This window comes from Corapipo altera, unplaced genomic scaffold, assembly GCF_003945725.1.
Source record: "Corapipo altera isolate COAL_440 unplaced genomic scaffold, ASM394572v1 1, whole genome shotgun sequence".
NCBI classification, from domain to species: Eukaryota; Metazoa; Chordata; class Aves; order Passeriformes; family Pipridae; genus Corapipo; species Corapipo altera.
Window position 1 is genome coordinate 13,673,699 of NW_020884873.1, and position 23,616 is coordinate 13,697,314.

At 44.2% G+C, this 23,616-nt stretch overlaps 1 protein-coding gene across 5 annotated transcripts in view; it reads left to right on the forward strand.

Moving 5' to 3' along the window:
- The window catches only part of BTBD11 (BTB domain containing 11), a 193,807-nt gene that overhangs the window by 139,351 nt on the left and 30,840 nt on the right, over positions 1 to 23,616 (forward strand). For 3 of the 5 annotated variants that reach the window (XR_003529321.1, XM_027653526.1, XM_027653516.1), the window contains exons 6-13: positions 2,768 to 2,857; positions 5,959 to 6,060; positions 7,178 to 7,271; positions 7,381 to 7,516; positions 9,142 to 9,362; positions 10,781 to 10,959; positions 22,588 to 22,693; positions 23,466 to 23,568. Coding sequence is in view for 4 of the 5 variants with exons in the window: in XM_027653526.1 (XP_027509327.1) it covers positions 2,768 to 2,857; positions 5,959 to 6,060; positions 7,178 to 7,271; positions 7,381 to 7,516; positions 9,142 to 9,362; positions 10,781 to 10,959; positions 22,588 to 22,693; positions 23,466 to 23,568 (1,031 nt within the window). In the remaining variant the exon portion in view is untranslated. The remainder of the gene's footprint in view (positions 1 to 2,767; positions 2,858 to 5,958; positions 6,061 to 7,177; positions 7,272 to 7,380; positions 7,517 to 9,141; positions 9,363 to 10,780; positions 10,960 to 22,587; positions 22,694 to 23,465; positions 23,569 to 23,616) is intronic. The other 2 variants (XM_027653535.1, XM_027653545.1) reach the window with 2 other exon arrangements.

Genomic DNA, 23,616 nt, shown 5'->3' on the forward strand with positions numbered 1-23,616 from the left:
TTCCCTGGAGCTACACCCCAATGAGGCTGGTGGTTGTGTCTGGGGATAAACTTGCTCTCTGCAGCTACCTGGCAGCAATCTGCTGGACTGTGATGCTCACTGAGGTCAGGCCATGGACACTAACATTTCCTTTTGAAATAGAGCACCCTGACTTTTTTGGTGCCCCTGATGATAGTTCGTCACTGCATGTTCCCAGAGCTGTGGCATCCTCTTTGGCAGGAGGCAGGTGGCTGCCACCTCTGAGGTGGTCACTTGGGACAGGAGCCGGACTGTTCATGGACTTAGGTCTTCTGAGATGAATGCTGTTCCAGGAATGTGAGTTGCATTTCTGTTCAGTAGCTTCAGTCTGAGTCAATACTGTGAATTCATCTGAAAAAAGCTTTAGAACAGGGCAATACTCCCCGCAAAAAAAAAAAACAGTTTTAGACAGCTCATTCCAAAGTTCATACATTATGCTTTTTAAAATTATTATTATTTTAAGTTAGTCTCAACCTGGAAACTTTTCACAGCATATTTCCTCTGTCCTCCAGGCTGAAAACTGGGAACACTCTGGCTTGGTTCATCAAAGTACCTAATCATATCTTTAACTCTGAACACATGCTTTTACATCCTATTTGGGTGAAAGATAAGCCTGTGCTTAAATGGTTCACTGGATCAGATGTCCCACATCTTGCAGGACAGAGCCATAAGTGATACAAAGCTGAAAGAAAGCCAATGCCCTTTGTGTTGATTGTGCACATTGTTGCCATATTCCTGTGTGTGCTTCGAACACTGATGATGAGCTCATTAAAAATCCATTCCTCCCACATGCAAAGAGAGGGGGGTGAATGATGCTGCAGCGAAAGGCTGAGCTGCTGGGCAAGCCTGGGGGAACTGGCAGAGGCAAAAGCAGCAGGCACAGCAGTCCAAGGGAAGGGGAGGTTAGAGATCTCATTAACTCTTTAAAACCCTGATACTGCAACATGATATTCTGGGCCCCTTTTAGTCAGTTGTAAATCCTTCTTCAGCATCAGCAGGATCAAAACATCTTGTGTGGTTCCCAGGCAGACCCTTGGCTCTGGGTGCTGCCACAGGATTCTTCACCATGGCTGCCTGTGTGCTCTGTCTTGCAGGGGGGAGCCCTGGCACCCAGTTTTCGAATTCTTTTTCTACAGATCTGATTAGACCCCTTGTGCTGAACACTTGACTTAATTATGGAATGATACCACTTACAGAAATTGAAAAAACAGTTGAAGGAACATGTATTTAATTTTAAACTGCTATCCTATCCTTGTGTTTCAAGGCACAAACACAATTTTTTGTAATTCTCGTGGTCCTGTTTGTTCCTGTAGTGTTTGTTGACTGCCAAAGGAAATGTTTTGCTATTGACTGTAGCTGAAGTAATTTCAAATTCTCTTTGCAAGTAACTTCAAGTCACCCAAGAACTTCCCTTGCCTGGGGTGAACTTGTTTTTTCTTAATAATGGTATGAGGCCCAAAGTACCTGTTCCCTTACTCTGTATTTCCATGAATACACTGCAGATTGGATCCTGGGAAATGCTCAGTGTGTTTCAGGGAGGATCTAATGACCTTGCAGGGACAAACCTTAATTTATATTGTCTCTACAAGAGCAGCCCTTCCATACATAAGAACTCACTACCTTTAGACCTGCATACAGACAGGAAAAGTGGGGTAATTCAGCAAAAATAGTGGTACTGGGCTCTTGCTAGGGAAAGCATTGTCATGGATCTGTATCTGGACAGACTGGGTACCTCCAGTTTCTCTGAAAATCACTTCACAGCAGCACTGAGGTTAAACAGCAAAGGGACTGTTGTCTGACTGCAGATTTACTGGGGGACCTCAGCATAGGCTAAAAACATGCATCAGAGGTATCTGTGTGCTTCAGGAGATTTACTGCAAAACAACTGGTGGCTGTTGGTCAACATCCCCTACTGTATTTAATAAGCAGCTTCTGCTATTACAGTTTACTGTAGATTTAATGATTTTTTTTCATGGTTTCATCTGGATTCATTACCACAGCCACAGTAGTACTTACTTTAAGGGAAACGGTGATCAGCCATAGCAGGTATTTCAGATTAATACAAATTGCATTGTTGTGATTCTGTATAGAAGGGTCACTTAATCTACTTTTTCTCCAAGAAGGGCCTTGTTTTCCTAGAGCCAGCAACTTGCAACAAAGCAGTCTGGCATTTCATTTAAAATTAAGTCCTTGTTTGCTAGAGAGTGCTATACAAAGCCTTGACATTTCCAGCCCCTTACAGTATCCGTGTTGAAAAAGCTGTGCTCAAATCTAACCTATCTTAAAAGAAACTTGAGATGTTTTAAAGGCTCTTTCAGTAATTAAAAAGTTAGATTTTATGACACTGTGATTGTAGAAAACTGAGTAGAATTACTGTCTTTTCAAAATACCCATGGAAATAATAGTTGCTTTGGTGAAAACATTTCTCTGCTGAGGCCCCAAAGACAAAAATACTCATAGTATATAAGGATGGAGTGAGGCTGGCACACCTAGTTCCACTTACCATACTGAAGGTGATATGAAAAATACAAGCAGTCAACACAAGTGACAACAAAAATGGAGATTTTTACAAAAATGGTTGGCTTTTCCTACTCTGAGAGGCCTGTGTGTAACAGAGGTAATGACTTTCATTAAATACATATTGTTAGTCTTGATGATATATACTTGAATAATTGTTTTAAAAAATTGAAGACAGTTCTGTGTTAAATTTGTCAATTCCTTTGTTTTTTAACTCCAAAAAATGAACTAGGGCATGACTCCACTGATGTATGCTTGTGTCAGGGGTGATGAGGCTATGGTGCAGATGCTGCTAGATGCTGGAGCAGATCTAAATGCTGAGGTGAGGACTTTTTGTTGGTTGTATCTTTGTTCTGTTGTTTGTTTACATCTTAAACTACCCCCTGAAACTGTAGAGAGCGAAAATCCCAAGAATTAAAAAGAAAATAAATCTGTGTTATCCTGGATGGGACCACTTGAAATGAATAGTGAAATCAAATGGCATTAGGTTAACATTGGGATTCACTGCATAGAAATGGTCAAGTCATCAGAGTTAACCCACAGGTAATACTGATTTAGTTGTGTTTGCACACTGCAAATGAATACGGGCATTAGCACTAGCATGAAGCGCAGCTGTTATGCTATTGGAAGGACTCCCTGAATCTCATCTGGGTTTAAATGAAGAGGGTAAAAGAAACACCCATCTGATAACCTGCAAAAGCTCGAGCATTTCTATGCATAGGGATGTTCCAGGTAAGCCTCCCCAGCACACAAGTGCAATGTAGGTTCCATTGTTTTGTTTTACAAAGTGCCTTGGGCTAAAAATTGTTGGATGAGGAGCTTGAAGCTTCCAGAATATTAATGTCTTTTTGATGAATGCACATCACAAACTTACACAATCTGTCCACCAAACAGATTGTGCTCCAACTCTGTGCAATGCAGGTATGTACATTTTAAAGAGCCGTTTGAAAATCCACGAAAGAATTATTTGTTAATGATTCTAGTTTCAATTTGTTGAAGTCATGAGTAAATTAAGTTGTCTGCTTCACTTATCTATGTTCCATCTGTTCTCTTTGGACTTGAGCGATAAATTGTAGTCACTGCTTCAGACAGACGTTTTGCACTTTTGAAAAGTATAATTTGAAAGTAGAAATGGATGTCACCTGTAGGAGATTGATAGTTGTTACTATCACGAAATCAGCTGCTGATTTCAGTTCCCCACATTCAAGCACACCACCAAGAGCTGACAATAACTGAATACTTGAACCCCTAGTGAGCCCAAAGACTGGATGGGCATAGAGACTGAGCTCTCCTTTAACCCTGTCTGTGGCTCAGACACGAGATGGCATTATTTGGTAGTTAGGATGAGTTTTCATTAGGAGCAGTCCTCCCAGTTGCTCCAGTAATCTGTCAGACTTGAATCAAATGCTAATTTAAACAGTTTTGTCTTCCTGAAACTGCTGACATCTGAGAGAACAGCTCCAGTGAGGAATGTGAACCTCCTCGATTCATTACTGTAGAGTGTTTGCTCTGAAATCAAATGAAAACACTTTGGGACAAGAACTGTGAATAATTATGGCGTGCAATTATAAGATGATTTGTGCACACCACAACCAACTGTGCAAATTGGGCAATTAAGGCAAAAAAAAGGCAAATCAACCATGAACAAAAATAAATACTCTGTCAGGTGCCTGCATAATTTTCCCCCTTTCACTTTGCAAATATGTTTCCAAAAGTAGCCTAAAATGCTAGGCACCTCCCTTTTTGATTGCCCATCTTTAGTGAAAATGGACTCTATTTCCAGATGTGCTGAGAAGCTGCAGTTTGCTGTCTAGTCAATGGGACCTGTAGCTGCTCAGCAAACCTCACCCTTAAAAGCCTGGTCAGCCGCAGGTCTTTTGCGAACACTGTGTCAGCTGGAAAGAACTCTAAACGAAAAAAAAAAGGAGCAAAGGAGTTAAAATGACTTCATTTTCTTTGCCATTTTCCATGGACTGCCCCGAACAGTGGTGGGAACATGTGCTTGAGGAGGAGCTGGATGCATTCAGTAAACCGTGGTCCTGCCCATCCTTACCCTCTGCTGCTCTTACTCCACATGCTAAACCCCAAGGCTGGAGCTGCTTGATCCTCTTCCTTCTGAGCAAACCCCGACCCTGAGAAGCCCTGTGCCTTTGTTCAGAGGCCAGCACACTCCTCCTGTTGCCCTTCGAGGTCTCTCCTTGGCAAATCTGGGCGATAACAGCCAGGTGCTGGTGCAGATCTGCTCCTCTGGCAAGCTATGGGATCTGCATGGGCTCTTCAGATTTTTCCCTCATCCCTGTCCTTGGGACTGAGGGCCCGCTTTTGGCAAAACACTGCATATGGGGCTTGGAAATGTGAGCTGCTAATGGAACCGAATATTTAATACCTGGTCCTGCTCCCCTGTATGGATAAAGGTACTTCAGACAAGGTAGTGAAAGCATAGCTGGCCGGTGAAACAGAGAGACGGTGCATCTTTTAGTCTGATTTTAGTCCTCTTCTGAAGATCAATAACAAGATTTTGAATTTTAGTGTCACACTCCATCTCAGTGTGCAGTCTCGAATTGCAAACGTTCATTAGATTTTACCATATCTGTGAACCTCATCAATATTAATACCCCCATCTCTAAGACAGGGAAACTGAAGCAAAGAATGGTTATTCATCTTCCCCAAGTCTACATTAGAAGCACAAGGCACTAAGGCGTAGAAAACGGAAGGAACAATCTGAAAAATAGCATTTTGTTTTTTAAGGGTGTAGTTTGCATCTCTTTTAACTGTCACCACCCTGCACTTTTAACTCAGCTCAGACAGGAGAAGGCAGTAAAAAGCAGTTTTCTTTAAACATTTCTGAAGTGCCACTCTGCCCCATTGCTTCTCACATCTCTTTTTCCTCTGGTGAGAGAGGAGGAGTCTGGAAGGATGCCTGCAAGCTCCAGGGTAGGGCTTGTGATGTGTCCTTCATGATGGCAGTGACAAAAGTCATAGTGATTTAAGTGCAAAGAAATTTGGCTATGCCTGGAGCAGTCCCAAGGCCTGGGGCTGTTGATACATGGTCTGGAGAAGTCAGCGGGAGTGTTCCTTAGCTTTAAGTGTCCTGATCCATCCTTGCTTCCCCAGTGTGTGCTGTTGTAACCAGCTGTGGATGTTTTGCCCTTGTGCAAAAGAATCTGGTGGCCAGTGGTTTAGGTGGAGCTACAGTAGTTGGTAAAAGACTTCATTTGGTAAGAACTCAATTCAAGCTGTCAAATCAGCATGAACAGTTTTAATATTGAGAAAAATTTTGCAGGAAAAATATGAAGCCAATCATTTTATAAAGCACCTTTCCCAGGTTTTCTATTTCACTTACTCCCTCACATGCCTGGCTTTCAGGCAAGTTGAATTTTGTTACATATAGCTCTTTAAAAAATAACTTTAATTTGTTTGTAGGTTGTCAGTACTGCTCATAAATACCCATCCGTCCACCCTGAGACCCGCCATTGGACAGCTCTGACATTTGCTGTGTTGCATGGACATATTCCTGTAGTTCAGGTATTACTGTATTTCCCTACCTGCATCTCATTCTTTTTTTTTTCCCCCTCCTCTTCAGTTCTAACTACATCCATCTCAAACCAGCATCCTCTTGTCATACTCATATTGGTTACTTCTGCTTCTTCAAGAGTGTACTGATATATAATAGACTTATTATATAGTGAGTATGGTGATCAAACCTTAACCAATATGAGGCTTAAGTAGGACAATTTTAAAGCAAAGTTGCACCAAAGAAAGTCTGACAACTCCTTGTGCTCCTTCCTGACCACTTGTTTTATATGTTTGTTTATTCATTCATTGCACTTTCTTACCCTATAATACTCTAGCAAACACAAAACCGCTGCCTTGGTTGGAGAGAGGTGGACAACAGCCCTTGTGCTGCTCCAAAGGGGGAGAAGCCCTCGCTCTCCTTACCCCATTGAGGTGTCGTGTGGGATATGCTGGTTCTGTGCTTTGGCATCTCAAAAGTTGAGAAGGTTTATTCTTCAAAATAGCTGTGTCTATGACACACTTAATGAAGCACCAAAACTGTGAAGGCCTCAAGACAGAAATGGCCAAAGGAGGGACTGGAGGACAGGCTCCATTTGCTCTTATTGGCCACTTTTGTTTCCAGCATTCTTGTTATTTATTGTGGAAGTGTCCCCAGTGGAGACCACAGCTTTTGGACTTATTGCTGCAATCGGTTCTTAAAAATTGCCTTTCTTTTGACCATGTCTTTATATAAAAGATGGAGGCAATTGAAATCTGATCCATTTTTGGATGGTGCTGGGTTTCTAGAAGACCATGAAGGAAGGATGCTTGTCGGGCTAATTTTCTTCCATCTTCAGTGCATTACTTCCTAACGCTGACCTTACCCCATTTCCCACTCGAAAACACTGGGTTACACTTTTTTGGCTCTGAAGTTGGACACTAGTGCTCCTGGTGTTCGGCAGCGTAAAATGAGCGAAAAAAGGAATTAATTTGTCTCTGTGATACAATGGCAGAATTTGCATGTCACATGTCTCCATTTTATCTGGTTTCAGATAACAAGAAGCATTAGATTCTCATTTGTCACTGTTCATGAACTCCGAAGATTGTGATACCCCCAGTTGCTCTAAATGGTGAATTTTCTTTCTAGCTGTTGCTGGATGCTGGAGCAAAGGTAGAAGGTTCCTTGGAGCATGGAGAGGAAAATTACTCTGAAACTCCTTTACAGTTGGCAGCAGCTGCTGGTAAGGATTTTCTCCTCCCACTGTAACAATTCCTCAGCTGGGATCTGTGGTTTAGGTGAGCAAATACTGGATTTTTAAAAGAAGTAAAAATGTACCTCTTGCCTTGCAGGAAATTTTGAACTCGTCAGTTTGCTGTTGGAGCGAGGAGCTGACCCCATGATAGGAACAATGTACAGGAATGGCATTTCCATGAATCCACAAGGTGACATGAACTCTTTCAGTCAGGCTGCTGCACATGGACACAGGTAGAGTGGGAACAAGTCTAGTGGCATCGTTCAAGTACTTATTTTTTGCCTGGGCATCCAGTTTGAGCAGACGGGTGAAATTTCTGCATGAACAAATTGAACATGCCACCAACTGAGCAGAGATGTAAGGCTTTCTGTTAGCATGTGAATTAAACCAGTTGGTGGTACAAGCTGCTTTTTGATATCTGATGTAAAAAAAAAGAAAAGAAAGGGGACTCCTCGTGGTGCGTTCAATGCAGTGGTTGTTAAATGGTAGCTGATATGACAGCAGAAAGGAATGCCAAAGACATTCCTTCTGAATTTCTTGACATATTTCTCAGGTTTGAGTGAATTATGTCTGTACTGCTGCAGCCTTAATTTCCGTTTAATAGAGTTTCTGCATCTGTGTTTACTGTAAAGTCCTGCGTGTCTTAATGTTGTATGTATGCTGCAAATTTTAAAAAAAAAAAGTAATGACATGAGCACCTGGCATGCATGATCTTGCAACACTCAGGAGTTGACTGCAGTTTAATGAATTAGTATTATGATCTTCACGTTCCTACTTTTCTGATTGTAGCCATCCAGAGGAACATAGATACAGGTTAGAGACAGTACCTGCTGTCTGTTTGCTTAGAGATGAGCTGCCAGTCTAACAACATGCTAACAGCACGTCAGGGCGGGTTCACACAACACTGCCCATCTGGAGCCTGCAAGGGATCCCTGGGACAGAGAGGACAGTTTGGTTATTGAAGTCTCACATTCAGCCAGCATGAATGGGAGCCACATGCCCGAGGAGGACCTGGGCCTCTCCTTGGCTTGGCTGCTGGCTGTCCATGTCACAGACTCTGGCTCTTATATTCCTACCTGTATACCATTCACACACATGCCTTCCTCCTTCCCTCTCTGCCCTAAATTTGTTTGGGACAGACCATGCTGGGGTCTTAAGCAGATGCAGGGAGGACATCAGAATACAAGGGAGGTGGGCTCCAGGGAGCCAGCCTAGTTTCTCTTTTCACAGCTGCAAAACCATGAGAAACATTGTTGAGGTTGATGAGGTTATGCTGGTACGAACCTGAGGGCTTTGTTATTTGATGGCCCAGCTGGATCAGTGGCTTTGTAGAGTAGTCCCAGATGTGCTTGAACCTGCCCTGACTGGCCTTGTTGAATGTCTAGCTGCTCTAGCTTTCCCAGACCGCTTTGAGTGTTAATCAAGTGGTGGTGCTTTTGGTAGCTCCACGCAGCTCCCTTCTCATGTACCTTCCATGGTGGAAATCCTGAGAGCTTGTCCAGAAATACCTTGGCCTTCCCTGATTGTTGAAGAAGTTTTGAGTCATGTTTAGCTCACAAGTCTCTGTTCCCATGAGATGCCGCCATTCATGCGACATCTGTACGGTTCCCATCCCAACAGCAGTGACTTGCAGATGTGTCCCAGGCAGTGCAGATGGGCTAGCAGGAACTGTGCTTGCCTCGGGTCTACTCTCAGCTGGTTCTGCCATTAGTTGGAGTAATTTCCTTGATAGGTGTCCTAACTTGCCACGTCACAGCAAGTACACCCAGTGCAATGAAAGCCTAGGCACTAACACTGCTCTCCCTTTCCTCTCCTCTCTTGCCCTCTCTCCCTCTCTCTGTCATGCTGTGATTGACAGGAACGTCTTTCGTAAACTACTTGCTCAGCCAGAGAAGGAAAAGAGCGATATTCTGTCACTGGAGGAGATCCTGGCTGAGGGAACGGACTTGCCCGACTCGGCAGCAGCTCCGCTCTGCGCCAGCCGCAACAGCAAGGCCAAGCTGAAAGCCCTGAAGGAGGCCATGTACCACAGCGCCGAGCATGGCTACGTGGATGTGACCATTGACATACGGAGCATAGGTCAGTCCTGCTGTCCTTTCTCATCCTCACCTGTGGAGGGACCACTATAAGAAACACTCTTGATGGGCTGTTGCTTAAACCGACCGCAGTCACATCTTCCTCACCTCTTTTGGAAGCAGATGATGATGGGAGATCTGACAGGTTCCCAGCCCATTTCAGCTCTACAGCACAGCCTGTTCAGGGGTCACTGGCTCTTTTCTGCAGGACACAGTGGTTTCCCCGGGCAGCCTTCTGTACTGCTGCATGGCAGAGCGTCAGGAAGGCTCTGGGACAGTGTTCAGCTGCCGTGGGCCACCTCCTACAGCTCCTCTTTTGCATTCTGCTGTAAAGCAGTCCACCATTAAAACAACTTCTATTTTCCAAGACTTGTGAGCCTCCAAAGGCAGGAGCAGGGAACTGACTCCTTGGTGTGCCGGCTCTGTGGTGTGCCAGCCCCTCAGTGAGGGGCTTGATCATACCAGCCTGCTGGGAAGTCACTTCTGCCTGTGGGGAGGGTGGCTGGGTAGTGCAGAGGGAAACGGATCTGGACTGTGTATTTACCATCCCATTTATTTGTGTTCAGAGAGACCCAACTGCCTGGCATGCCTCTGCCTGGTGCAGTGCTCCAGCCCTGGGGACATGGCCTTGCCAGTTGGGCTGAGCAGGCAAAGATCAGGAGATGAACAAGAGAGTGGTGGGGGTGGTCTCCAGGCATTTAACATTTTCTGAAATGGAAGGGAAAACCTTTCATTGCCAAACACCAGGCCTGTGTTTCCTTCCACTCCGTTCTGCAAGAGCAGAAAACTAGGTCACGTCCAGCCTCATGCCTGCAGAGGTACATTAGCTCCATGTGCTTTCTCGCTCAGTGCATGGGAGCAGTTCCCTTTAACTTCCTGGAGAGTGATTCTGCCATGACAATCTACTTAAAAAGGCTGATCTGTTTAACTCGCCCAATGCAGTTTAGGGAAAATACTAAGGATCAGGGGAGGACAGGGGGTAGCACTTAAAGCAAGTTTTAATCTGAAGACCACCAGTTTGAATCCAGGTGGGTAGTGACCAAAACCAGGGCTTTTTACCGTTTAATGGCTCTCCAGGGCCACATTCAAACAAATAAGCTAGTGTAAATCTAGTTTCCAAAAGGCTTTTGCTACACAGAACACCACAGCAATTACCACAAATTGGCAGTCTCAGCAGAGAAGCTGGAGGCTAGATGAGCAGAGAGACCACAGTCCTCTCTTAGTGTTTGGAGGAAAACCTCTGTGCGTTAGGTCTGGGATGTACTGATAACTGCCAGCCTTCTTAATTAGGGATAAATAGGAATTTGATCTCTAGTGTTATTTGTCAGTTTTGGCATAAAATCTAAACATGAGTCAAGGTAAAAAAGCAGAAGGGCACGTCCGTTCCTGAAGCTGGGAATGAGCTCTGTCCTCTGTCCGTAGGTGTTCCCTGGACGCTCCACACGTGGCTGGAGTCTTTGCGCACGTCCTTCCAGCAACACAGACGACCCCTCATCCAGTGCTTGCTAAAGGAATTCAAGTCCATTCAGGAAGAAGAGTACACGGAGGAGCTTATCACACAAGGCTTGCCTCTGATGTTTGAGATACTGAAGGCCAGCAAGGTAGGATAAATTGTGCGTTTTAAAGGAAATCAGCCTTATTTCCATCCTGTAAGACACAAAAGCTTGCAATATTATTTTTGCACAGCTCTCCCAAAGCTTGTTTAGACTGCACACGATTATTATTATCTCTGTTATGTATCTCTGTTTTTTTCACTGTGGAAGCATGGGTTATAAACACACAAGCTAATCACTTCTCCTGCTAGAACAGCTTAATACTGATGTTAGCAATAAGCTGGAGAGACAACAGAAGCCGTTGCATAGTGGTGAAATTAAAGTCAAAAGGGTCACTGCAGTATGGCAAGAGATGTTGATAACTAAACCAACCCAAAGAGTGACTTTATCCAGCTTGTTTTACAGGACCATACAACAAAGCTAGTATTCATGTTTACTTCGGATTTCTTTAACCTCTCACATGACTTTCTCCTCCCTTCATGTGGGATTTGGACTCATAAACTTGTGGGGAGGCTGGTTTCTACAAGCACAGAACAAGATAATTTTCTTAAATCTTCTGTTGTGAGTGTTTGTTCTTGCCGTCTCCTCAGATTTATTTTTTCAGCTGACATTTTCTTAGCCAGACAAATCAGACTAACAAAACCATTTGAGGGAGGTACTGTTGGGTTTGTAAATATAATGGCAAAAGGGATGATCATGGGGCTGGCAAGGAGAGGAAAATGTCTTACCTAGTGAAGAATTTAAAGCTTTTTATAACCAATAGTCTCTACTCTACTGGTCCCCCTGACAGTCAGTCACTCCCAAAGAATGCCATGTCAACTTTACTGGTCCCAGAAAATCATTTTAGTGATGAAAAGCATCAAAATTATTTGATTGCTCTCCTTTTTCCTAATGCACTACAATACATGTTGGTATGGTCTTCTTAACTGAAAAATAAGTAACATTTCTCACCCAACTCTAAGTGTAACAGTAAAGAGCAAATAATTTTTAGCATCTGAAGCAATACCCTAAATAATGTGGAAAAGGGGGGAGGTTCTGATATAGGCATGCAATACTGAAAGGTTCCAGACTTGGTATAGCTAGTGATGGCCTACACAGATGTATTTCTTGTATCTTGCTGCAAAAGAGGGCTTGGACTAGAGTCCTGAGCAAATTGCAAATATTTGTCCGCATTGTTCTGACTTTTGCTCCCACAAGCTTTGCCTTTGCAATTAGTTTGTATTGTATGGGTATTTATGCAGGATGTTTGAGATAGGTTTTAGGAAATCATTCCAAATCCTAGGATTTGTAGATTTCTTGTTCTGAGCTCACTCGGGTTAATGTATGTTCATCCAAAAACTACCAGCAAGATACTGTTTGGTTTGAAAGTTGATATAAAACTAATCATATTGAAAACTTCACAGAGATTAAGTTTAGGCCATGTAATCTAGGATGAGGGGTGATTTTATTTGCTTTTCTCTTGGGCGGCTGAAGCCAAGGCCAGCGATCATCATTAGAATAAATTATTTACATGGGATTATACCTTTGGTACATATCAGACTAGATCTTCCAGAGTCTATTGTAGGAGACCTGGAAAGAAATAAGACTGCTACCTTCTGCTATGGGTTCACTTAAAACCTAAAATACGGAGGGGCGAAACAACTGAAGTATCACAAAAAGCCCTACATGACAAAGAAGAAGTCTGTGCTGATCTTTATTCCTGCCTCTGGGCCTGGGGGAACTGCCTGTCTTCATGCATGTTCACAAACACACACTCATACAGTGTTTCATAGTCTCAGAAAAAATAATTAATCATTCTGGGACACTGTAAGGGTTTACAAATTGTCTGCAAATGTTATGAATTATTGCAGCAGTCTTGTCCAAACGGCCTCTCACAAAGCTCTCCCAGACAGAAACGAGGAAAGACTGTATGCAACCTTTTGGAAGGAATCTAAATAAATTCATTTGTAGGAGAATGAGACAGTAAAAGTTCTCCCTGGTCACTCCATAGAAGGGCAGCTGAGAAAAGCTGAGATTTAAAGGATCTTTTGTTCCCCTTCTCTGGAAGGGCTGAGAGCAGAGATTGTTCTTTATGTATACCCACAGAATGGAAACCTCCTCTAAGAGGTGCAGAAGGGCCATAACTGTGGTTCACATCCCTCTCTTTCGACAGCAAACTGTAAAGCTCTGCATTTTGTAGAGCTGTGGAGAGAGTAGCTTGATTTGCCCACATGGACATCCTTTTCCCTGTGGGCTGGAAACTTTGAGAGAGATTATGACTCTTGCTAAACATCACAGTCTGGCCCAGTACATTTCCTTAATGAGTTTTTCAGGACAAAAAGTATAAAATAAGCAACTAGGAAGCAGAGAGCCACTTAGCAGTTCTTGGCTGATGTAAAACAAGATGTCCCATTTGCTACATATTGTGATGCTCGGTATATTTTAATTGCGTGGCAACTTGCACCTAATAGAAATGGCATTTTGCGTTCCTATAAATAGTTCCAGATATCCCATAATCTCAGAACAATTTACTAATATTAATGAGTTGAGACATGGAAGATCTTATCCTCCCTTTACCAACAGGGAAACTGAGGTAATTAAACAGATAGATTTTCAGTGCCTCATAGAGTGACAGTTCCAGCCTCAGAAGCTGTGATGACCTGGATAAGGCAGACAGCAGTTTATAGTTTTGAGTAATTTGGCCAGAGAAACTCCCCCAAAATTGCATGGAAACATAGGGCAGGTCTCAGGGTAGGAAGCAAGCCTTCTGCCCACACTTCTACTTTGCACTGTTGCACAAAATGTTCTTACAGGTTCTCAGGCCATGCAAAAAAGGCCAAATACTATAGATATAAAAACATTAAAGAAAAAGAAAGCAATACCTACAAGAACACTGTCAGATATGAGGAATCCCTTTTGTCTTATAAATGCCTGTTTCTAGAGGATACAGATGTGAGGGTTTATGTGGGAGCTCTGCCACGAGCCAGCACTGATGCTGGTGTCCTGTAGGGTGGCAGGGTGGCATTCCATTCCCATCTACATGCCAGGATGCTGGCAATAGAAATAAAAATAAAATTTGCAGAAGTCCTGATGCTGTAACACAGAACGGCAATACAAATTGGCAAATCAGGCAAAACTGGCTGAGTTGAAGTCCTTAGTTTTATTGCCTTTTATCAAGGTGCAAACTAAGTGGGGAAGAATAGTGTATGAGTTGCACATTGCTGCTGCACTAAAGCCCTGGAGGAAGTCTTCCAAAAGCACAAAGGTTTGATAGCCAGTTCCTGGTGGCTTTCAGTGGGATGGAGCTCTTATCATTTCCTTTCGTCCCTTTAAATGTCTTTATTGGCTGCATCATTGAGAATTGCATGGGGAGTGGAGAAGTGGCAGTATTTCCATGCTGGCGAGGCAGAGCTGTGAGAACAGCCACAGAATCGCTCTGCAATCGCTCCCTCTGCAGTTCCTGCTGTCATGCAGTAACTTGGGTCATTACCAAACCAGAGACCAGAAACAGGGTACTCTGGAGAAAGCAGCATCTGTGGAGAAGACATGGAGAGCTTGGTTTAAGGCACTTTCCTAAGAGCAAGCAAAACTTAAATCAGGAAAACTCTGACACTAAAAATGTCAGTGACACAGTGATAGTTTTGGGACACCAGATGGGAAGGAAATGTGCTGCCATTTAGGGATGGATTGAATCTGTTTGGCAGACAAGGACACAAACATAACCTGCTAGAAGTGGTTTGGAGAGGGCTGTGTGAGGCAGAAGCCAGAGAGACACTTCTGGGATCAAGTAGCCTTGAGCTAAACTATAGTTGCGCTGTAGCGCAGAGTCAAATCCCTCAGAGCTAAGGTGACACTGGAGGTCTTGTTACAGAAGAAGGATAGGAAGATGCAGCTGAATTCCTGCCTGTTGGTATCTGTGTTGTGCTCTTCATGGTCTGGGAAACCTCCCCCAAACTCCTTACTCAAAGCTCTCCTTTGCCTCCAGCTGAGGTTGATGATTGCATTGCCTGAGCTTGGCTCTGAACTGGATTGCCCTCCTGCCCCACATCAGAGGACCATATTTTCCCGAGGAGTGGAAATGCTTGAGGAGTGTCCCCCCCCCAATAGAGGCTTTAGAAAGAGCTGTGTGGAGGCTGCACCCAAATCTATGGGCTTGTACAAGTGCTTGAGGTGAGGCTCACAGGTCAGCTCTTCTGGTTTTGCCGGAATATTCTCTTGAGGATAATGTGCTGAACGTGCAGGGATGTTTCTTTGTCCTCTGTATACGAAAATCCTGGAGCTGTTCAGTTTGATCTTGACATTTCCACAACCTCAAAAGAAAGACTCAAAACCACAACCTTGGAAGTTAAACATATCTTGCCTTTGGAGGAGTTTGGTTTTAGGTTTCCACTCCAGAGCTCTGCCTAAGTTTGAATTGTCATTCAAATCACCCAGCTCCATCCATGTGGATGAGCCAGCACCATTGCCAGTTGTATGAGATATGAGCCAGTTTCATCCTCTGCTTTTCCTCCCTACAGTAATTTACATCAGATTGTCCTTGGCCTATATTTTTGAGAAAATATGGAATTTTTAATTCCAAATAATCTCTCTTACAGCTTTTTCCCTTTGCCCCATAGGGAAGGGGCTGTTTGCCATTTCTCTGGATCCTTTGTTGGCATGCATCGCTGAGGTGCATGTGTGAGTCCACGTGTGCATTGAGCACATGTGCTGAAGCACTGTCCAAAGCTCCTAAAGGTACTTCACATCAGAAAAACTTGGCTTAGGACTACGAGTATTCCTGCTAGTGTATTGTCTGATTCAGAATCAGCTTCAGAAGTCATAGGAGTGATCCTTCATTGCCATACCTTTGTTACATTCTGCAGCTTTCTCTTCATCCTTCCTGTCTGTTTCTGTCAGTGCCGAGATCGTTTATTTCAAAATTTAGCCCATTAGTGAGGTGTTGATCACGCTGTGCAGCCAGGCTTGTTGAAGGGTGCAGGAAACTACTTTGCAAAGATGTTTCCTCAGAATTTAAAATTCCTGCAGAGTTTTCCAACCTCTACAAACGCACCTATAGGCAGCTGAAGAAACATGCAGGAGTTCACAGGCTGTTTGAATAACAGCCATCAGGCTGGTGTTGACAGTTACTGAGAACAAATAACAATTCAGAACAATAACCAGTTTTAAAATTCCTAAAGGATTCAGGCATGTGGGTATCTTGAGAAACCTAGCCTATATATATACTTTAAAAGCTAAAGTACTCTTTCAGTAGTAACTTAGCCACTTGGAATCCAAAATCTCTTAGAAAGTAAAGTTTTGGGGTGTTTTTTTAATATATCTTTTCAGAAATAGCACCATCTAGCCTCTCTCACAAATGCAGTAACTACTGTTTCTGTCTCCAGCAGACAGAAAGCAGCAGGAAAGACTGAAACACCTGCCGGTTGTGTTGCAGGAAGATGTTCAGAAGCTGAAGTTTGAGATGAGCATTCTGTCTTTCTATTGCTGTGGTTTTTCTGGATTCGATTCCTCTAAAACAAATGTTGGAAGAGTCTCCTCAGAGAATGTCAACAGACTGAGCTCATGTTCATGTGTCTGTTCTACAAAGTCTGGGCATGAGGGTCAGCAAACATCAGTGTTCCCCCGAGGTCTGCGTGTGACCTAGAAAGTGGCACTGGAAGATGAAGGAGCTAGAAAATTCCCCTTTTCTTCCGTTGCTTCCTGATGGGCTGAAATGAATGTTTAAGATGGGCTCGAGTGAAGCTGTGTCTTGTTGCATGAAGGCAGACTGCCCTGTTCTGCATCAAAGGCTAAGGTTAGAGAGGAGAGGTGAACCCCACACAGCACTGGGGCAGGCACTGTGTCATAATCATCTCTCGGGGAAAGCCCTCCCTTGGGAGAGTGCTGTGCATGCTTCTCTTGCCTGGAGATGATCAGGAAAGACTCCTCTTTGCTGTGCAAAATTTTAATTCCTTGATAAACTGCTTTTCAACAGAAAATTCAGAGTTTATGGTAATGACAGGTTTCATTAGGGTATTTGTTTCCCACATAATATTTTACCTTTTTTTGAAAATTAACACCTGAAAATGGAATATTTTGACTGATGACCGAAATACTTCAGCTGAAGAAAAATGTGGACTTTCCACAGAGGAGACAGACACACCAAAACCTGCACTAAAAATAACCCTGAAGACGTCCCAGGATGCTAAAGGGCCGGCTTATGGGTTCCATGGAGTGGCTAATGCCCTTTTGTGTGTCAGCTAGTGCCCAGCCAGCACTTGGTGATTGATCTTTTGGTTGGGACTTGGAGTGATTTTGTAAGGCAAGTTTCACTGTTCTCAAGTAATTGCAGTGATCTGTAACGTTGCCTGTTGTCATTTGTAGTACTTCTGTGTCTAAACAGTTCAGAGTAACCAGGATGCAAGTTATCCACACATGTACGTCGTGCATTCCCCGCGTGAGGTGCGAACGCCAGGTACTGAGTGGCATGTTAATAACAGAGTGTTAACCCCATCTTTGGATTTCATAACACAGATTCATCTTCATACTAACTCAGGCGTGATTTTTTTCCTATCCTCTCCTACCTTCTAAAATGTTTCCCTGCCAAAGGCAGGAGCCGTTTCTTCATTTACAATAAAAAATTGCTGTGGATGCGACACCTGCCCTTTTCTGGGGCTCTCAGCCAGAGATTAGACTGTGCCCGGGAATCTGAGCTTTTTACATACAATGTACAGCTATGATATAAAGAGCCTTTTGAAAGGGAGGCTTGGCAGCTTTCCCAGAATCTAACGGAAGGGTCCATTTGTGCCTTACCTGTGATTAATTCTTTTCCGTTTGTGTTTGCGGTGGAAGGGCTTGAGCCCAGCACTAACAAAACCCATTTTGTTACGCAGTTCGCTGCCGCTAACTGTTCCTCCAATCTCTGGGGCTTCCCTACCTTTCCGACTGTTGACTAATGTTAATTATGTGTATGCTACTTAACCATCTAGGAATGACAATGACCCTCTAAAGTGGCATTTAATCAGTTTCGAGGCGGTTGGCAAAAGTGAATTATGCAAGAGGACACCTAGGCAAGGATGGAATAGGTTCTGAGACAGAAAAAGAAGGGCTCAGAGTTTGAGTGTTCAGGGCTGGGGGTCCGTGAAAAGCCCTCTCTGTTGCTTCACCCTTAATCACCTCCTTCTGTGAAAGGGGAGCATAAATAGGGGACTAATTCAAGGGTATCTCAGCCTGTCATGGATGAGTCTTCAATGAGCTCAGGGTATCCTGAGACTCTGCCACTGCTGGAACAGCTGCTGGGGAACGCGTGTCAGATGGGTGACTAGAAACAGCACTTCTGCCACTCTGCATTTAGCAGAGAACTGCATCCCCCAGCATCCTCAGGACCGGGGAGAGAAAAGATACCTTTGCTAGTGGCCCTGTCCCTGAGCAATGTTATTTCTCAGCCTGCTGGGAAGATGTGTATTAACAGGCAGATGCTGGGCTCAGAAGAACAAGTGTGCTACTTTTCTGCCTTAACGTGGTGAGATTTTGGTTTTGGGGCTTTGTGGTAGTCAAATTTGAGGGCCTGGGAGACGTAGGTTAAAATGGCATTAATGGAGCTGAGCTGGCGAGGGTAACATCAGTAGAAGGAAAACCCAAAGTACTGCTTGGGATATAAGAGGTAAAGAAAAGCAGCCTAACTTGTTACTGCTGTAGAGGACAGCCATGTGGAGGTGGTAGGGGGTCCATCAGCTGGTAAGGAGAACTAAGCACTGGGATTTGAGCAGTCTCTGACACGTGTTTTACCCTGGAGAGTTTGGAGCGTAGACACATATCTTGCAAAAATACTAGAGAAAACTCGCTGTGTATTTCCCAGCTGTGCCCAATATCTTGTAGGACCTCATCCCAGAATAGCTAGGCTGGATTGAACTGGGTAAGCTGGAATGGAGCTAGCTCTCCCAGGGTGTGTGCCGAAGTCTAGAGGAGACTTTCCTGAATCCTACCATAGACCTTCATCAGATGGACATTCAGGAAAAAATATCCCTGAACTCCCCACCCAGGTCTTCACCTCTTTTCAGATCAGTCGACTAGTCATCTCTGGTCCAACAACTTGAAAGCCTTAAGCTTTGCTTCAAAAGAATTTATGAATTCCCCTCACAGTTCAAGTGCATTCACCAGGAGTGGGGAATTCCTTTAGATCTGTGCTGAAGAATGCTTTTAAGTCAGGAGACTGCTTGTATCTACAAAGCAAAGTTGCTTGCTCACCAACGAGCTCTCTGCTGGAAGCACCATCTCCCTCAGAAGACTCACTGTTGTTCCCTGTTCCCTCTTGCCTATCTGTAAACTACCCCATGGCTAGGTAAATATTTTTATTATATCCTATGCCAAGCTTTCTTCCCCCTCCCACAGAAGAAGATGCAGATCGGCTCCCTTTGACTGCGATGAACGCCCATGTCTAAGAGGAAGCTGGCCTCGCTCCAGCTGTCAGCCTCACACATCCTGGCACAATGTTTTCCAACATAAAAGTGTAGCAAGAAAACAAACTCTGGTTTGCTCCTTCAGTGTTAATATCGCCGCCCACAACTGCTGCAAGGAGCTCGTACAGCTGGGCTTTCACAGTTAGGTTGATGGGATGATAGGATAAACAGGGAAGAATTATCTGTCTTGGTGCTTAAATGGGAGCTTCTGAGCATGTCAATGTGAACACTGTGCGAAAGGGGAAGGTTGAATCGGCTGGACACATCCTCCTCTCTTCCAGAGCAATGCTGGTGTCCCAGGTCATGGACTTTGGCAGTTGTTCTCAGTTACTTCACAGCCAGCCTGGTTCAGCCTGCTCCAAGAACAGGATTGAGCTTCAAAAACCAATTTTTTCCCCATATATCCAGTTGCAGACAAAGTATCCCTTTTCTCTCTCCTGTTTCTGTCTGGTTTATTGGTAAAAGCCAGCAGAGGCTCTGTGGGGAGCAGACCAGGGCCACAGCCCAGTGAGTTTGGCTGCATGCTGGGGGGTGTGGGGAGCAACAGTGTAATAGTTTACCACTCCCTTCCCTTGCTGCTGCTTTTTAGTAGTGACTCTAAATGAGCATATGCTTCAGCTTTCTTGCTGAGCACATTTTTTGGCCTTTGGGTGGTATGAGATGTATTTACTGTTATCGACAGAAGCCAAAGGTCTTAAACCTCCTCTCTGCCAAATGAGGTCAGTGTTCTGCATTGGAGGTCTGAAGCCACTGTCTGTCTGATGGCCCTGCGTTCTTTGATGTGTCCATCCTAAGGTCTCTTTTTATCTTTATCCCATCTCTGTTCCACGTCTTGGGGTTTTTAAGCATCTCTCGTGAACGTATCACATCTTGAGCTAATTACAGCTTAGTTTATACCACTTTTTTCACAGGCTTGTGGGCAAGGTGGCTTTTTAATGGGCTTGTATCTGCACACCACAGGGTTAGTGCCCCATTGGTGACCCAGGGATCTGGCAGCATCTCACCTGTGTAGGCAGGCTCCCATGGGATTGTCTGCGTGCGTGACTGTTCATCACATTGGTTAGAGTTATGAGCAGGGATCCTCTTCTCCCACTTGCCTGACTGGATTTGGCCTGTTCTTCCCTGATCTCGGTGCACCTGGATGTCCTGGTGTGCAGTGCTGTGGTTTGGACTGGTGAGTTAGGCCTCCAGCTCCTAATGAGGCACTGAGAAGTCAATACCCAGATATTCCAGCAGCGCATTCCCACAGGCACCCTGGAAGGAGGAGATGCATTGTCTTTATTGATGTATGTGTGTGTTTTGAAAAAGCTATTGCCTAGGCACAGCTGTGGCTGGGACTGATGAGTTCATGGAACCCACTAAAACCTCAGTGACACAGACAGGACCAGTGCCCCCTGGCAGATTCGAGGAGGAGTTTACAGGAGCTCTCCTCTTCAGTGCAGTTACTCTGCTTTTATTCATTGCAGGTGAAAGGTGACCATTACTCTTCCAGTTCTCCTCTCTGGAAGCTTCAGTCTGCTCTAACCATGGAATTGTCCCCATCTTTGTATGTACTGACTTCTTAGCATCTGCCAGATCCAACCAGGAGCTGCCCTGCTGGTAATCAGTGTCCCCTGGGACACACTCCTCCCTGGCTGACTCAGTCAGCCGTGGTGCTTCGGCACAGCCCTTCCGAGCAGAGAAGAAATTGCTCTTTCTGCCCTGTCTGTCTAAAGCTTTCCCTCCCAGCTCTCCCGGCAGCTGAGTCACTTCCTTCTTTAAATCTGGCCTTAAATCTTCCTTTTCTCTTCACCCTGTGATTCACTCCCTTTGTGAAGCACTTTGCAGAGCTCCAGCGGGAAGATGCTGAACAGTGAGATGCTCCTGGAGTGAGACATCCTCTGTGTCTCAGAGCCACAGCAGTGAGCCTCTCTCTGAGGGCTGGTCTCTGTGCCGTGCTAAATGGTGACTCTTAGTGTCAGTATTTCTCTTAGATTAGCATTTCTTTCAATGCTACATCTGACGTAGTAATAGGAGCCAACTCCTGCCTGCGGGTGAGTGCGTGTAATTTCCTTTGACATCAGCATGTGCCTGTGAGGGAACAGCTCTACCCTTTCCCACCCTATTTGATTAGATTCACTAAAGAAGTCATTACAGCGTCTCTGCCACTCCTCCTTGTCCCTCGTGGGATTTAAGGAGCACCAATGAAATGTGCTTAGAGCAAGGAAAGCTTCAATTTCCGTTCCTAAAGCTTGGAAATATTTTTAGTATAACATCTGTACTCCTCAAATTTTTATTTTATGATTTTTTTTTTGTCCCTCACCTGCTTATTTCCTTGGCCTTTGATCCTCTCATATCTAAGTATTCACCTTTTCACAGTTTCATGGTGTGGAATGGAATCACCAACCAAGTAGTTAAAAGATGTCATCATGAATTAACAGTGTGGCACCGTTGAACCTGTCTAGACTTGCTCTGATTACCAGCAAAGTGTGGGATAAAATTTGCCAAAGCTTTAAATCCTGCTTTCATCTGGAACTTAAGCATTAAATCCATTTCACTACCCTTGTATCTTAGTTGTATAGATACTCAAGGTGCTTACGAAAGCCTCCTGTGGGTGCCTTGCTCTCAGAGTTTAGGCAGAAATGGGTAAGGCCAGGGAGCAGACCCAGTTTGGTGAAGGTCTGGTGGCTTCCTCAGGACAGTGGTGCCTATGCCGGTGCCAGTGGTGTAAGAGCATGTTAATGAAACATTTGGGATTGAATGAGTGGCAGGCTGTGATGCTTCAGTCACTCTGTAAGGGAAGGGTCTGTCTGTGAGACTGTTGCACTTAGAGATGTGTCCAGGCTGTGCAGCTGTATCTCTCTGTAGCTCTGGTTTTCTCAAACGTGACCAGTGACCATCTTCTAAAGAGCAACAAAAAAAAAAGTCATTTTCCAGCACAGTAAGTATGCAAATAAAATGAAATCACTATTGTAAAGGAACTTTGTTTTTGCAGAGGGCATGGAGCTGTGGAGTTTGTTAGAAAAACAAGATTTCTCATCCAAGGAAGAAACTTTTTCTTTTAAATAATTCCTACAGGAAACATAGCAATCAAGTAAATGAGATCTGCAGTTTCTAACAAATGCTGATAATCCCAAGCTCTGATGTTTAATAAAGGTTCAGCAATCACATTTTTCACCTTCAAAACAGGCAGCTCTTGAGAACAACTTAACATGTCCTTTGCATACTGATTTAATGTTGCATACTAAGCTTACATGGCATGTGTTCGTTTTCTTTTGCTTAGAATGAAGTGATCAGCCAGCAGCTCTCTGTTATTTTCACTCATTGCTATGGACCCTACCCAATTCCAAAGCTGGTTGAAATTAAGCGCAAGCAGACCTCCCGCCTAGGTAAGTGTGACTTGAAGATACTCACTGGTTCTCCAAGGAGAGCTGTGGGAGCCTGTGTTACTGGCCAGGTGCTTGAGGGGTCCAAAAGTCAGAGAAAAACCTGAATTTGAAAGGCAGAACTAGAAAAAGGAAGGGGCCCCAAACTTAGCCTGACCTGAAACTCCCGCTGAAATCAGGAGGGTCATCAGGTGTGTTGAAGTGGGACTGTAAATCTGCAAGGATTTGTCTGTGTTGCTAATTAGGCTGGGATCCAAGCCTTGGGCCTGGAGCCAAGCATCTGTCCGGATCACAGGCTGCTGTGTCTGGCTGCAGGTGATACTGCAGCAGCACAGCCCTCCCAGCCAGGCCAACAGAGCCCAGGGTGGTTAAATGGGACTGAGATAAGACCCAAGCAATTTTCCAGGACCCTCTTCTCCTTCCTTCTTGCACAGGGAGAGGGGTGTAATAGGATATAAATGAGCACAGGGCCCTCCAGCATCTGTTCAGCTGCAGTTTGCATTGGGTAGCAGAGCTGGGAGGCTGTGCCAGCTTCACACAGCGTGGAGGGCTGGCTATCATCTCAGCAAAGGTCACCACGGACTTCAAAGCTTTGAATTCCCTTTGTTTGAACTCCATGTGGTTGTCTGAGGGGCTTCTGTCTCAGGGTGTCCAAAATAGCTTTATGGGCTTTACTCATTAAAAATAATATCCTTCTATTCTATTGTCTTCTTCTGTCAAAAGAGAAAAATATTCAGTTACTGGCTTTTTTGTTTCCTGGTCTTTGTGATTCTAGATCCCCATTTTCTTAACAATAAAGAGATGTCAGATGTTACATTTCTGGTGGAAGGAAGACCATTTTATGCACATCGAGTGTTGCTATTTACTGCATCACCAAGGTAAAATATATCTATATTTTTCTTCTTTTAAACAAAAATAGAAAGTGA